The following is a 16573-nucleotide window of genomic DNA, read 5'->3' as shown; positions in this document are numbered from 1 at the left end:
AGAAATCATGGCAACGGACGTTGGTAAGTTTATACATATATCACAGCCACGTACCGCACTAGACATTATTGTTATTAATGGAAGGAAACGTAGGCGTGTTATCCAAGCATTAATGGCAAGGAAAGACCCTTATACTGTGTCTGTGAGCGGCACATATGGAGTGTTTCTGGGTTTTTCTCACTCATTTCTGCTCCGAGGTCTTGATTGTGGCATTTCTTTGAGGTTTAGAATCCAGCAATTCTGTCATTCTTTTGTCTTTTATGAATTCAATAAAGAATTCTGTCTCGTATTCTGTCCAAACACACCGCGTCATCTACGTCAGGTGACCTGTAAATGCGCAAAAACTGTTTCCATTGCAGTTTTGTGAAATGTTTCCTTTTCGAATTGCCTGAAAATCCACCTCCTGCGAGCGTAAAAACTTTTTTGCGATAAATGGGAGTTTTTGAGAAATTGACATTCCATTGAGCGTATTTTCAATTCGAAATTTCAATTTGCGCAATTTGAAGGGTAATGGAAACGCGGCTTATTATTCGTCTGAATTAATAAACGGTCCGTGAAGCACAAATGAGTAGCGCAGTTTGTTCCGATTTCATTTCGTTTTCCATTTAATGCTGGACAACGTTGTGGTCGCGCCAGCGTGACCAAGCCTATATAAAATTTTGGTCACATCAGCAGGAAAAATGGTCGCAAAATGTGACCACTTGTTTGCAGTCTGGAGCCCTGCTGAAAGAGTTTTCTGTTAAAGCGGTGATGTGTTAGCGGCCCCTAAGTTAATAACTAATGATGGTTGCGACAGAAGTGAATCAATCAAACTAACTTTAGCTGGACAATAACTTTATTCTAGAGCTGCTATAAAGCCCAAACAATCTCTGTTACTTTAATTTCCTATTATCAATGTAAATGTGCTTTGGAACAATCTACATTGTTAAAAGCACTATATAAATGAAGATGACTTGACTTGACTTTACCAAGATCCACTTCCGGTTGCCAATCAGTGGCAGTAGTGAGGAGGCCAGACTTTGCTCTCGGTTGTGGAAGGGCTTTCTCTCCGGCTCTGAGAAACTTGATGGTCCTTGATTTGTGGTGGGCCTTGATGGTATTAATGGCTGTGGCTATGCTCTCAGCAACTGCCTTAAGCACCTGGTCGTGGCGCAAGCGATAGCGCCCATCTCCAAGGGCTTTTGGACAGCTACTAAGGAGGAGCTCTGGGGATCCCCTTCCTGGACAAAGGGGACAGGAAGGTGTCTCAATTTTGACCCAGATGTGGAGGTTTGCTGGACTTGGTAGGATATCGTAGACAGTTTGGACTAAGAACTTGATATGATGGAAGTCTCCTTTCCAGATGTCGGCCCAGGTGATCTTACGTTGCCGAACATTTTCCCATTTAGTCCAAGCTCCTTGCTGTCCCATTCCCACCATCCTGCTAGCTCTTACTTCCTCCACGCCTGCCAGCACTTCCTCCTGAACAAGGTGTTAGACGCTCTTTACCTTGAGCATTGTCAACTCTAGTTACCGGGAAGTAGGCTAGTCAAAGCCATCACGCCATGTTGCTATAGGCCCCACCAGTGCCTTTTGCCTCAGCCGTGACTACACCTCCAGCGATTTTCCTGCGCTCAATTTCCTGCCTGTTCGCACCTGTATGTTTGCACCTGTATGCCTGTATGCTCAATAGAAACGGCCAGCAACTCCCATCAAAACTGCCACTTTCACTTATTTATAGTTGCTTGAGTGCTTATGTCGATCAATTACAGTCTTTGTTAGCTTTGGCTTGAATGGATGGTTTATGCAGATTTAAACAGTGGAGTATGAACAGAACTCAAAGATTTTAATTTTTGTTTTTTTATTAAAATAAATGAACACACATGCGTTTAGCTAACACATTTGCATGTGTTCATTATCTCCTCTGTGGCTATACATTCACTTAATTTAATTCACTTTGACAACGATCCCTTAACAGAATCAACGCACTTTAGCTGTGTTCGTTATTATTTCTAATGTCAAGTCAAGTCAAGTCAAGTATATTTGTATAGCGCTTTTCACAATACAGATTGTATCAAAGCAGCTTCACAGTATTAAATCAAAATAACACAACAAGGTTTGTTTCTAGTGGAAATAACATCCACGTTTGGTAAGGCTGATCAATAGTATTATTTATTGATTAAATTAAATATCCCCAACTGAGCAAGCCAAAGGCAACAGTGGCAAGGAACCGAAAAACTCCATCAAGTGACCTAATGGTGACCTAATGGAGAAAAACCTCGGGAGAACCCAGGCTCAGTCGGGGGCCAGTTCTCCTCTGACGTTTATGAACTAGAGGCCGGATTTAATGCCTGGCTGAAGAGATGCGTCTTTAATCTAGTTTTAAACTGGGAGAGCGAGTCTGAGCAACGAACAGTATCAGGAAGGCTATTCCAGAGTTTTGGAGCTAAATGTGAAAATGCTCTCCCTCCTTTGGTGGATCTGGATATCCTAGGTATGACCAAAAGCCTCGAATTTAGTGATCTTAAAGAGCGCAATGGATTATAGGGCGATAGAAGATCCGTTAAATAGACTGGAGCTAAGCCGTTTAGGGCTTTATAAGTCAGTAGCAATACCTTGTAATTAATACGGAACTTTATAGGTAACCAATGTAGTGATGATAAAATCGGTGTTATATGATCATATTTTCTTGATCTAGTAAGAACTCTAGCGGCGGCATTTTGGACTAACTGTAGCTTGTTTATTGAGGATGCAGGACAACCAGCTAATAAAGCATTACAGTAATCTAGTCTCGAGGTCATGAATGCATGAACTAACTTTTCTGCATCAGAAACTGATAGCATGTTACGTAGCTTAGCAATGTTTCTAAGGTGGAAAAAGGCTGTTTTTGTAACATATGAAATATGATTTTCAAAAGACAGGTTGCAGTCTAGTATAACACCCAGGTCTTTTACTGTAGAGGATAAAGTAATGTGTCAGGGGAATGCACTTAAACACTAATCAAAGAAATATCATACTCTCTGTTCTCTTCTTTTAAAAGAATGTCAAAAGATGCACTTGAAACTTTCTCCTGACCATTTTGAACAAGTGCGAAAAATTACAAAAGCTTGCTTGAATCTAAGCTCTGGCGTAACTGTGCACAGCACATTACAATATTGAGTTCTGATTGGTCAATCATTGTTAGTTATACATGTTAAGTTTAACATAAAACACAACAATGTTAATCTAATGGGGATGGTGGTTTTACAGATGGGATGCTTTTTGTCAGTTTTTCTGCCTCCCTCCTCAAATCAAGCCCTGTGAATGAGGTGAAAACAGGGAACTATTGGAGACAAAGAGGCTTTTCAGCAGCTCAGTTTAACACAATGGTCCTGTTATCTCTGTCAGACGTTGGACAAGCATTAAACAAACCTTTTTTTGCTGCATCCAAATTACCCAAATTTCTATCAGAAAACAGATATGTTCAATTAATTTAAATGTAAGTAAAGTAATTCAGTAACTTCTCTTTGAATTTGGCAGATCTGGTGTCCATCCCACAACAATTCACCAGTAAATACTGGGAATATTCCCAACATCCTACAAGAGAAGGACAAACTCCAGGAGTAGCAGCTGAAATCTGTGTGACTGTTAAAGATGGAGTTTATTAAAGAGGAGATTGAAGACATGAGTGATCCAGAACCATCCAGAATAAAACATGAAGATACTGAGGAACAAATAGGTTGGTGTCCATTCTTGATTCTTCATTGTTGTTTGCTTTGGTAGCTGTGAAATAATAAGCAGTATATGAATGAATTTTTTTACAGAAATGCTTATATAATTTTAATCGTCATCTTTAATGTTCTTTTAATCATAATCTTGTAGGCTATAACAGTTGTCAAACTCATTTTGATCATATTAACAAGAGAATGACAGAACTAAACTTTGGCACATCAAAGGTCTGATACTAGATCTCTCTTGCTTTCTGCTATTATATCAGGGTTCACTTAAACTGATTCAGATTTTATGTTTATTTTAGATCGGATGGAAGTGAAAGAGGAAAGACAAGAACTGGAGGAATTTAAGGAGGAACATCACAACTTTAAAATTCAAGAAACAAAAGCCAAAGAGCTGCACTCCTGCACTCGGTGTGGAAAGAGTTTCTGTCAAAAAGGAAACCTTAACGCACACATGAGAATTCATACTGGAGAGAAACCATATCCATGCTTTCAATGTGGAAAGAGTTTTTCTCAAGCATCAGGTCTTAATATTCATCAGCAGGTTCACTCTGGAGAAAAACCATTTAACTGTGATCAGTGTGGTAAAGGTTTTATTTCACCATCAGATCTAAGACAACACCTGTTAGTTCATTCAGGTGAGAAGCCTTATGTGTGTTCTGTCTGTGGAAAGAGATATTCAAGGCTGAACAGTTGTAAAGTGCACCAGAAAACACATAATGAAGTAAGAGATCATGTGTGTTGTGACTGTGGGAAGAGCTTTACTACATCTGATTATCTGAAACAGCACCAAAGAATTCATACAGGAGAAAGACCTTACAAGTGCTCATATTGTGACAAGAGTTTCACTCATTCTGCATCTCTGAAATTACATGAGCGACTTCATACTGGAGAGAAGCCGTACGACTGTACTGAGTGTGGAAAGAGTTTTTCTCAAGCATCAACTCTCAAGAATCACCTGCTTACTCATTCCGGAGAAAAAACATTTAACTGTGATCAGTGTGCTAAAGGTTTTAATTCATCATTAACTCTGAAAAAACACCTGATAGTTCATTCAGATGAGAAGCCTTATGTGTGTTCTCTCTGTGGAAAGAGTTTCTCACGTCTGGAATGTTGTAAACTGCACCAGAAAACACATGATGAAGTGAGAGATCATGTGTGTTGTGACTGTGGGAGGAGCTTTACTAGAGCTGGTGAACTGAAACAGCACCAAAGAATTCATACTGGAGAAAAACCTTACAAGTGCTCATCTTGTGACAAGAGTTTCACTCAGTTGGGAACACTGAGATCACATGAGCGACTTCATACTGGAGAAAAACCTTACAAGTGCTCATCTTGTGACAAGAGTTTCACTCAGTTGGGACACCTGAAATCACATGAGCGAGTTCATACTAGAGAGAAACCGTACCACTGTACTGATTGTGGAGAGAGTTTTAGACATTCATGTAGTTTTCTCAGTCATATGAAGAAATATCATAAGTCGCCACAGTGATAAACATTTAATTTTCATGTCAAATACTGTCAAATAAGTAAATGTTGTGAGATGGCAAAAAAAGGAGTTGTTCCCAAAAGAACATTATCTAGTCTGACTTTGTGAATTTGGTGAAATGCTTAGATAACTAGAAAGACTTGGTTATATTGTGTTCTGATGCATGCAGTTATAGGAAATAAATAAACAAAAAATTGTCTTGAAAAAACCTGTTGAATTGTGATTGTTTGATGTAAAAAATCCAGCGTAGTGTCAGTTCTGGCAGGTCATGTTAGTCGAGCTCACATCAGCTGATCCACGTCTACCTATAGGAACACGACACCAATCACAGCATCCATATATAAGCTCCTTCAGTGTTATCAACAGCTATTGTGTTTCTCTGGAGCAAATTACCCTCCTCCCTCCCCAGCTCCACCTCTCTCAGTCAGGATTTGGCATTCTGTTTGCCCTCTGAATCAGTCTAAATTCCCGAATTATGTTGTACATTAAATACTATTGCTGCTCTTCTTTCTCTTTTCAATGCTAGGCTCAGGGAGTTCTTGCTCAGAACAGAACCATACCGCCAATCCAATCTGTATGATAATTCTCCATCGTATTTGATGATAGTGGTCCTGACAGAACTTAATTTAATGTAAAAACTTTACTTCAACATCATTTCTGATAAACACCTGAAAGTTAATGCAGTTGACAAGCTTAATATGTGTTTGTGGAAAAAAGTTTTCACTGCTGGACTCTAAACAGCACCAGAAAATACAGACAAATCATGTGTGTTTTGAACACAGCCGGACTCTCCATTGGTCTAGACTGACTCTGTCCGGTAGGGGCTTCACTTTTACCTGTTTGCATTTGTTTGATTTGTTCATTTATATGTCAGTCAGAAATCATTAACCGCATTTCCACTGTACAGACCATATCAAATAAGGCTTTGTCATCGTTTCACATAAAAGAACATGTACTCATTCAGTCGTGTTTGCTCCTGTTTATTTTTGGACACAAGACTGTACAAAATAACAATAAACTATTTTTATTAAATAACATTTGAAAAACCTATAAAAACTGAACGTCATAGAACAATATTAACTATTGAGCGGTGGTGACGCGTTCATGTAACATGTAAGGGACCTAAAGCGCACCTAAAAGCTGTCATAAAGAACCGGAAAAAGTAATGATTATGAATATGTTAAATATAGCAAGGAGACGTTTTAATTGTTTATTAATAAACAAATGTTTTCTGTGTCAAATATGAAGTTGGCGATGCTGACTCGCGATATTCGCAGTAGTGAACGCGCCAGAGAGAAATGCACATTTCATATGGATTACATTAGCAGAGAGCAGTCTGTTTTCTGTCGTTTTGAATTTTTTGTTTAAAAGTATACATTTCAAGCTTTCTATACATATATTTCTCAGGTCTGTGAGGCAAGTAGCTTATACTGAGTTTCGGTTCATTTATGAGACGAGCTCCAGTTCACGCGCCGGCGCATCCGTGTCCTGATTATATTCAACATGATCTCACGACCAATTTGTACGAATTCTGTGATAAAAAGGAGGCTAATTCGTATGAATTCGTATGACCTCACTCATACGAATTTGTACAATTTGTCTAAACCCACGTGATGGGTAGGTTTAGGGGCGGGGTCAGGGGTAGGGAATTCGTGTGAATTTATACGAATTGGGCAATTCGTAAAATATGTACGATTTAGCAAAAATCGTACTAATTCGTACGAGTGAGGTTGCATGAATTCTTACGAATTAACCACCTCGTAGAATTTGTGCGAATTGCTGTGAGATCTACTTCTTATTTATTAAATCCAGGCAATTGGTTGATGAAAGGCTTTCTACAAAAACAAGCTTAATGAAGTGGTCAAAATCATGTCTGCCCACTCGTCTCCCGATATGCATCTTATGATCTTATTCATTCTTTTCATATAATCAACAAAGATGAAATAAAAAAATAATTTTATTATTTAAACATAAATATGAATCTAAATTGTTTTCTTTAATGACTGGGCTACAACATGTAGTCCTATTAGCCTACAGTACAGACAATTTAAAGTCGGAGTGGGATTTGAGCGAACGCCGTCTTACCTGTGAGCATGTGGGGGGAGAAGATTTTCAAACAATCATCGAATATTATTATACTTGATATGACAATCCTTAATATTTGGTGTTTAAAATGCCTTTTTGAGGTCTCTGTGAATGTTTTAAATCAGTCTTTTAGTACCGCTTTCAGAGCACTCAAGTTCGTAACATTGTTTTTTCCTCATAAATGCGAACACGAAAAATAAAATAAAATGAATATTTTGTGTTCTGTGGAGAGCCAACTCTTCATCCGGTGGGTAGTATTACTTTTGGTTTGCGCAGTGTAATTCAAAGAATTACTAAAAAATATTTTGCCACCTAAAAGTTAAAGATTTTTTGTCTCACGTCCGTATATGTGTAGCCTATTTTCAATTCAACTCGATTCAAATTTATTTGTATAGCGCTTTTCACAATACATATTGTCTCAAAGCAGCTTTACAGAAAGAGCATTTCACGAATGTACATAGAAAAATACAGTTAGTTAATCATGTATTAATTTAGGGCATAACATATCACCAGCGTTGAGTCGTCTCTTCACAGGCGTCGAGTCGTCTCTTCACGGGTGTTGGGGCATCTGAAGTTTCCATGAGAGGCTGGATACAACCTTTAGCTGACAAACTCTATTTACCTCAGGACTGATAACAACAGAAAAGCAGATGGGAAATAATTAGCATAGCTGCAGTTCATAATATTAATGCATTCGATCTGATTCAACTGTAGTATAAAAGGTAAGTATTATGTGAATGCTTGGCTAAAGAGATGCGTCTTTAATCTAGTTTTAAACTGGGACAGCGAGTCTGAGCCTCGAACAATATCAGGAAGGCCATTCCAGAGTTTAGGAGCTAAATGTGAAAATGCCCTCCCTCCTTTACTGGACTTAGATATCCTAGGAATGACCAGAAGCCTTGAATTTAGTGATCTTAAAGAGCGCGATGGATTGTTGGGCGATAGAAGTTCTGTTATATACCCAGGAGCTAAACCATTTAGGGCTTTATAGGTCAGTAGTAATACTTCGTAATTGATATGGAACTTTATAGGTAACCAGTGTAGAGATGATAAAATCTGTGTTCCCTTACGAGAACGTTCTCTCGTACTGCGTTGCAAACGCTGTGGGAAAACTCCTTTTCTCGAGAATATTGAAGCCTTTATTTTAAATGCATTGCTGCAGCACATGCGAGAGCTAGAAGCTCGCGTGAGCGTGCTGATTGGCCTGTGCAAAGCAACTGCACGAACCAATGGCGGATCAGCAGAGGAGCGCGGACCAATCAGGGCGCTTGGCACTCTGCCAGAGTCAAGCACGCGAAACCGCACGTGACAGAAGAGTATAAATATACAGAGAATCCGCCATTTGACAGATTTTATCTCCTTCAGCTTTCGACTCACCTCGTCGCTGATTCTCTCCAGAGTGAAGCCGCTCGTCGTCGAACAGCCTTCCAGCGGAACTGCTTCGCATCTCGGCGTCTGCCAGCTGAGCGTTTCCCTGTGGCATCCGACGAGTATCCTTTTTCTAACTCAAAAAGAGCATTCTAAGAGAGCAAATCGCTGTTTCCACAGCGTGCGGCGTTGTTTCAAATGCCGCTCACCGTGTGTGACTCATGCGGGGTCTCCCTGCACGCCTCTGACACACACTCTCGGTGTGTTGCCTGCCTCGGCCCTGAGCACGCCGAGGCAGCGCTCACTAAAGGCGGCTGCCTTCACTGTGACGGAATGCCTGTTGCCACGCTTCGTGCCAGATCTTCCGCCGCCTCGCTGAGTGTTCCCGCCCACCTTCCATCTACGGCGCCCCGTGAGCCCCGTAGGAAGAAGCGGCGCGACCAGAGGCCTCCTGAACGCGCTCATCTTGACGAATGCACGCCGGGTCTCTCCCCGCACGCTTCGCCCGCGCCTTCATCTCCAGTCCTGTTCTCCCAGAGCGACCAACGCCCCTCTTCTGAAGCGGCAGGTCTCGTCTCTTTCGGATTATCAGCAGAAGAACTGGACGACGCTGTTTCTATGGCGGCATCTGAAAGTGAGGAATGGTCGGGCTCCGCGGACCCCGCCCCTCTCTCTCAGCTGGATCCCACTGACACTCGAGTGAGCATCGACGCCGAACTCTTCCGTGTCATGTCTCGCGCTGTCGGAGAACTGGGACTCGACTGGCTTTCCCCAGCTGAGCCTACCAAAAGCCGCCTCGACGAATGGTACCTGCCGGGGCGCCAACAGGCCCCTCGTCAGCGTGCCGCCCCCTTTATGCCCGAGGTCCATGATGAGCTCACTAAGAGCTGGCGTGCGCCCTTTTCAGCGCGAACGCGCTCTTCAGCTTCTTCAACGCTCTCCACTGTCGATGGGGCAGAAGAGAAGGGGTATGTTTCTCTCCCTCCATTAGAGGAAGCGGTCGCTGCACACTTATGCCCTCCCACTGCTGGGAGTTGGAGGGCTAAAACCGTGCACCCCTCTAAGCCGTGCATGACTACTTCGGCTCTCGCCGGTCAAGCCGCCTCTGCACTCCACGCTATGGCGTCCCTGCAGGTGTTTCAAGCTAAGCTCCTCCGCACTATGGACGAGTCTAGCCCGGACCCAGACACCTTCAAAGACCTCAGGAGTGCTACAGATTTGGCGCTGAGGGCCACGAAGACCACTGCGCAAGCACTGGGCCGCAACATGTCTAGCCTGGTTGTCTTAGAGCGCCACCTGTGGCTTAACTTAACGGAGATCAGGGACGCTGACAAAACCGCCTTCCTCGACTCCCCAGTCTCTCCATCCAGTCTCTTCGGCCCTTCTGTCAATGGCTTCGTTGATCGCTTCACGGAGGCTCAAAAAGCTTCAAGTGCTATGAGGCACTTCCTGCCCAAGCGCTCTAGCTCGGTCCAACGGCGCCCCAAGAGCACGCCGCGACCGGAAAAGCCCGCGTCTCAGGTTCCCCAGCCCCTCCCTGCGGCTGAAACCACTCGACGCCTGAAGCCTGCAAAACGATTCCCGTTTCCCAAGCACCAGGGCCCTCGACCGAAGCACACGCTCGACCATGAGCCCAAGAAGCCGTCCTAACCGGCAGGAAAAGGGGTCTATGTCCCGCTGCGGCCGGACCAGCCCCGAAGATCGCTCGAGTGCTTCTCACAGCTCCCTCTTCAGTTCAGGCGGCTGGAGCAGTTGTGTATGCAGAAAATGGGCCCGTCACATGTTACGCACCCCTGCACCCAAACGCTGTTTTAACAGCGACCCACACAGAGCACAAAACGAGCAAAATTTCTCCCCTGACCTCATATCAGTTCGAGCCCCCGTCTCTGGGCGTTCCAGATATGATGAGGCCTCTGGCTCTTCGGGCTCTAGCCTGGCAGGCTATCCCAGGAGTTTCAGAATGGGTGATAAACATCATAAAGCACGGCTACTCGCTTCAGTTTGCACGCAGACCCCCCCGCGCTTTCGCGCTGTGGTTCAAACCTCGGTCAGCAGCACACTGTGTCATGTCCTCTGCACCGAAGTGTTAAGTCTGCTAGCAAAAGGGGCTATCGAGAGGGTTCCCCCTTCTCTAAGCGAGTCAGGCTTTTACAGCCGTTATTTTCTCGTTCCGAAGAAAGACGGCGGCCTGAGGCCCATTTTAGATCTCAGACATCTGAACAAGGCTCTCATGTCACGGCCGTTCAGGATGCTCACGACCAGACATATACTGGCGCAAATTCGCCCAGGCGACTGGTTTTTCTCAGTAGATCTGAAAGACGCTTACTTTCACATTCAAGTGAATCCCCACCACAGGCCATTCTTGAGATTCGCCTTCGAGGGGCAGACATACCAGTACACGGTTCTACCGTTTGGACTGGCACTGGCACCTCGTACATTCACGAAGTGCATGGATGCAGCTCTCTCCCCCCTGAGACAGCGGGGAATGCGCATTCTAAACTACCTCGATGACTGGCTCATTCTGACTCAGTCAGAGGCGGAGTCACATACTCACAAAGCCTGGCTCCTCAGCCATCTAGAATGTCTAGGGCTCAGGGTGAATTTTTCGAAGAGTATTCTGTCACCCAGTCAACGTATCATGTTCCTGGGGACAGTGTTCGACTCCGTTCTTATGAGAGCATGGCCCTCCCCGGCCCGTGCTCTATCGATTCAGCGGCTCGCCGCATCGTTCACAGAGGGCTCTCATGCACCCCTCCGAACGTTTCAGAGGATCCTTGGCCTTATGGCCTCAGCATCATCAGTACTCCAACTAGGCCTACTGCGCATGCGTCCTCTTCAGCTATGGCTAGCACCTCAGGTGCCACCCCACGCCTGGCACTCAGGCCGATTGATTATCAAGGTGGATCAGCGCTGTGTTCAAGCCTTGGCCCCTTGGACGAACGCCAGCTGGTTTCAGCAGGGCGTGAGTATGGGGGTGGTCTCCAAGAGGAGGGTGATTTCAACAGACGCTTCCAACTCAGGTTGGGGAGCCCTGTACGAGGGCAGGCCTGCCTCCGGCCTCTGGTCGAGCTCGGAGAGACGCCTACACATCAACTGCCTCGAAATGAGGGCAGTTTTTCTGGCCCTGAAAACCTTCCTCCCATACCTGGCTGGACACCACGTATTGGTCCGGACGGACAACATGTCAGTGGTATCTTACATAAATCGTCAGGGCGGCCTCAGGTCCCGCATCCTGCTTGCCATAGCCACCCAGCTACTGTTATGGGCTCACACCAATCTGCGCTCGCTCAGGGCAGCTCACGTGCCGGGCACGTTGAACACAGGAGCAGACATGCTCTCTCGGGGCAGGGTTCCCCCAGAGGAATGGTCTCTCCACCCTCAGACGGTTCTCCTACTTTGGGAGGTCTTCGGGAAGGCAGAAGTAGATCTCTTCGCCTCAGAAGACAATCGTCACTGCCCAATCTTCTTTTTTAAAGAACAGGGATGCGTTGGCCCACGACTGGCCCAGCCTTCCCCTCTATGCGTTTCCTCCGGTCTCGATGCTCCCTCAGGTCATCGAACGGATCAGAGACACGAAATGCGCAGTGCTCCTGATAGCTCCTCTCTGGCGAACCCAATCTTGGTTCCCGGGGCTGATACGGCTGTCTGTGACAGACCCTTGGCCAATCCCAGTGAGGCGCGACCTCCTGGCTCAGGCCAACAGGACTATATGGCATCCCCGTCCCGATTTGTGGGCCCTACACGCTTGGCCACTCAACGGGTACCCCAGGACCTCCCAGAGGGCGTCCTGAACCCGATCAGGGAGGCTAGAGCTCCGTCTACCAGATGCCTCTACCACCATAAATGGTCAGTGTTTTCCAGCTGGTGTTTAGCTCGAAACCTCGACCCACACACTTGTGAAGTACCAAGAGTGCTATCCTTTCTCCAAGAGATGCTGGATGCGGGTCGTTCCCCCTCCACTCTCAAGGTATATGTAGCAGCCATTGCTGCACAGCATGTATTGGAAGCCGGAGCCTCCTTAGGAAAATGCGACCTTATAGTTCGCTTCCTTAAGGGCGCCAGAAGGCTTAACCCGCCTCGGCCGCCATCTGTCCCAGCATGGGACCTTTCTTTGGTTCTACGGGCTCTTAAGGGACCTCCCTTTGAACCACTTCAGTCAGCCGACCTAAAACCTCTCTCCCTGAAAACCGCCCTGCTGTTGGCACTGGCGTCAGTCAAGAGAGTAAGTGACTTACAGGCGCTCTCTACTAGCGCTTCCTGTCTGGAATTCGGCCCCAATGACTCTAAGGTCATCCTTAGGCCAAGACATGGATATATTCCTAAGGTGCTCTCAACTCCGTTCAGAGCCCAGGTTATTTCTCTGTCAGCTCTTCCCGCTTCAGAAGAGTTCAGTGATGCTCTCACACTCTGCCCTGTCAGAGCTTTGAGAATTTATTTAGAGCGTTCAGCCTCTTTCAGACAGTCTGAACAGCTTTTTGTTTGTTTCGGGGGCCGAACCAAAGGTCTTCCCGTCACGAAGCTCACGCTGTCCAGATGGATAGTGGATGCCATTGCTCTGGCCTACACCTCACTGGGCCTTACATGTCCCATAGGTGTTAGAGTTCACTCCACGAGAGGCGTCGCCTCCTCGTGGGCCTGGTCGAGTGGTGTTCCTATCGAGAACATTTGTGCGGCGGCCGGATGGTCCATCCCGTCCACATTTGTGAGATTTTACAACCTAGAAGTTCCTGCTCTGCAGGCACGAGTTCTCTCTATCTAAGCTCTGGCTCTGCGGACCCAGGCTAGTTTTGACATTACTTCTGGCACATTCGTGCGATGACCGGCTAGTCCGTTTCGTCCACATCTGTGAAACATTATAACCCAAAAGTCCCTGCTCCGCAGGTACGAATTCTCTCTATCTAAGCCCTGGCTCTATGGATCCAGACTAGTTACGAAAATGCCTATGTAGGATATTTATGCGGCGGCCGGCTGGTCCGTTCCGTCCGCATCTTTAAACCTCTATGGTACCTGCCTTACAGGCATGAGTTGTCTCTATCTAACGCTGGCTCTGTGGACCCAGACTAGTTTTTGACTCAGACACTGGTTGTCATCTTGAGTTGTGGGATTCTTAAGACTGGCCCTTGGCCCAGCTTTATCTGTTTGGATATCTAAGGGCCCGAAGATTCGGTCTCTTTATCCTAGGCTATTCTGTACTTCCTGGAGCTCTCGGTGAGTCAGATTGGCCAAAGACGACAAGCACGGCGTTTTAAATAGTGTTCCCACAGCGTTTGCAACGCAGTACGAGAGAACGTTCTCGTAAGGGAACGTACTTGGTTACTTACGTAACCTCGGTTCCCTTAGAGATAAGGGAACGAGTACTGCGTTGCCTTGCCGTGCTATTGTCTCTTATGGCAGGTGTCTTTTCGCTTCAGTCGATTTAAACCTGTCAAATGGCGTATTCTCTGTATATTTATACTCTTCTGTCACGTGCGGTTTCGCGCGCTTGACTCTGGCAGAGTGCCAAGCACCCCGATTGGTCCGCGCTCCTCTGCTGATCCGCCATTGGTTCGTGCAGTTGCTTTGCACAAGCCAATCAGCACGCTCACGCGAGCTTCTAGCTCTCGCATGTGCTGCAGCAATGCGTTTTAAAATAAAGGCTTCAATATTCTCGAGAAAAGGAGTTTTCCCACAGCGTTTGCAACGCAGTACTCGTTCCCTTATCTCTAAGGGAACCGAGGTTACGTAAGTAACCAAGTACGTTATATAATCATATTTTCTTGATCTAGTAAGAACTCTAGCAGCTGCGTTTTGGACTAACTGTAGCTTGTTTATTGAGGATGCAGGACAACCAGCTAATAAAGCATTACAGTAATCTAGTCTCGAGGTCATGAATGCATGAACTAACTTTTCTGCATGAGAAACAGATAGCATGTTACGTAGCTTAGCAATGTTTCTATTTTCCTCTTATTAAATATAAAACGCATGTGTAGACTGATATTTTTCTAATGTCTGGACTCCTTTATTAAGGGAGTATGGATATATAAACAAACGTTTCAATAATTGGTATTAAATGCGTTTTCTGAGAATTTATATTTCAAGTTTTGACTGCAAATGTCACGTCCATAACGCTGGAATTGCCCAATAGTAATTTAAAGATGTGGTAGCCTAGCACTGGATCTGGACGGGAAGGATAAATCTGGGAGTTGGGATAGGGGTGTGTCTCGATTCTGCCTTCTCACACCGTGACACAGGTTCGTGGATCTGAGTATTGCGATTTTGGTTTCATGTCGCGTGTCGTTACAGCCCTAGTCAATACCAATATTTTTATTGGTAGCCTATTGATAACGGTTAATTAACCCAGTTCAGGTGACTAGACTGTTAAAGCCATAAGTATGACGATAGTGTATTTGCTCTGTTGGGGCTAATTTTAATATTCATAGAACCATACAAAGCCTACTAAATGAGACAAGGGTGTGGAGTTACATTCAATCTATTTTAAGGCGTGCATAATTTTTTTTCAAGGAAAAATTGCTCAAATTTGTGATTATGGTGATCAAAGATGAGTTTAAAGGGATCAAATGATTGACTACAAGGGGAGCACCAGGAATAGGCCTATGTCATGAAAAAATTGAAGACCGGAAGTACGTCTTTTAGTAGGGATACGGCTCTTCCGGTTAGCTTTTTACAATGGCGGAGTCCAATAGATACCACTGGACCAAATCTCTCCGCAACCTGCCTGAAGTCACATATGACGATGTGGTTCAGATGGTAAATGAAAACTCTCAAGTGGAAAAGCATGAAAGCTGAGGTATGGCTGTCTACGTCCTGACGCAGAGCAACCCGGTACACTACAACAACAGCGGCGGGCCGTTTGCCAGTAATATAAACGTTTCTATGGTAACAGCGAGTTGGACCAATCAGCAGACATTGCTGCTACGCTTAGGATTGTGGGTAGTGTAGTTTTTTTCGTAAGATCGCGGATAAAACATGTTTTCCTTAAAACAAGGTTGAGTTCATACGAACTTATAGCTTCTACAGGAGCAAAAACCTTCGTTTCACAACCTCATAGCTCGTGGTCAGTCTATCTCGGATGGTTTAGACATTATGGCTGTTAATCTAAATCCTTATTGTGAAATACTGTTGACCGGAAGTTCTGAATCCCTACTCCACGTTCCGGAAGCAGGAAGTGTGACATAGGCCTATTGATCAGATTTGTTTTATAATGATAAACCAGCTCAGTGAAAATTCAAAGGATGTATTACTGGAACTAGGCCTATATAATAAAGTGTGGGAGGATGGGAAACTGCCACAGAGCTGGAAGAAGGCTGTGGGTAGTGCCAATACGAAAACCAGGAAAAGACTGTACAAATCCGGGCAACAATCACTTTGACATCCAACATATGCAAAATAATGGAGAAAATGATAAATTAAAGGTTAACGTATTATATGGAAAAGAAAGGATATATTGCCAAATATCAAAGTGGCTAGAAATACACTTGATCCAGCTGTATGTTTAGAGCATGAAATTAGAAAAGCCAGGTAAACAAAGAGTAACAAAGTGTAGTGACTGTCTTCTTTGACATAGAGAAGGCATATGATATGATGTGGAGAGAAGGATTGTTAATTAGAATGTGTAAATTAGGAATCAAAGGATGAATATATAGATGGATTAAGGACTTTTACAAGGAAGATTAATACAAGTTAGAATAGGAAATATATTGTTGAGAATGGAACACCTCAAGGGACTATAATAAGTCCTTTATTATTCTCCATATTAATAAATGATGTTTTCAGGGAAATAGAGAATGGTATGGGATTTTCAATTTTTGCGGATGACGGGGTGATTTGGAAGAGGGGAAGAAATCTGAAATTTACTGTTAAAAAGCTACAGGAAGCTATTATGAAAATAGAGGAGTGGTCATATAAATGGGGGTTTAAATTCTCAGTAGATAAGACAAAG

At 44.5% G+C, this 16573-nt stretch overlaps 1 protein-coding gene across 1 annotated transcript; it reads left to right on the top strand.

The window, feature by feature from the left end:
• Positions 1–3999: 3999 nt before the first annotated feature.
• On the top strand, positions 4000–5378 carry LOC308693248 (uncharacterized protein; the record flags this gene model as incomplete). The annotated part of the gene is made up of 1 exon (XM_081370042.1): positions 4000–5378. The coding sequence occupies one exon, from the start codon at positions 4000–4002 to the stop codon at positions 5182–5184; it is 1185 nt and encodes a 394-aa protein (XP_081226168.1). The 3' UTR covers positions 5185–5378.
• Positions 5379–16573: the final 11195 nt, after the last annotated feature.

Source organism: Scardinius erythrophthalmus (genome assembly GCF_964197995.2).
Source record: "Scardinius erythrophthalmus genome assembly, chromosome: 7".
Lineage (NCBI taxonomy): Eukaryota > Metazoa > Chordata > Actinopteri > Cypriniformes > Leuciscidae > Scardinius > Scardinius erythrophthalmus.
Note: the sequence above shows the minus strand (reverse complement) of the source record. Positions and strands in the feature narration are given on the sequence as shown.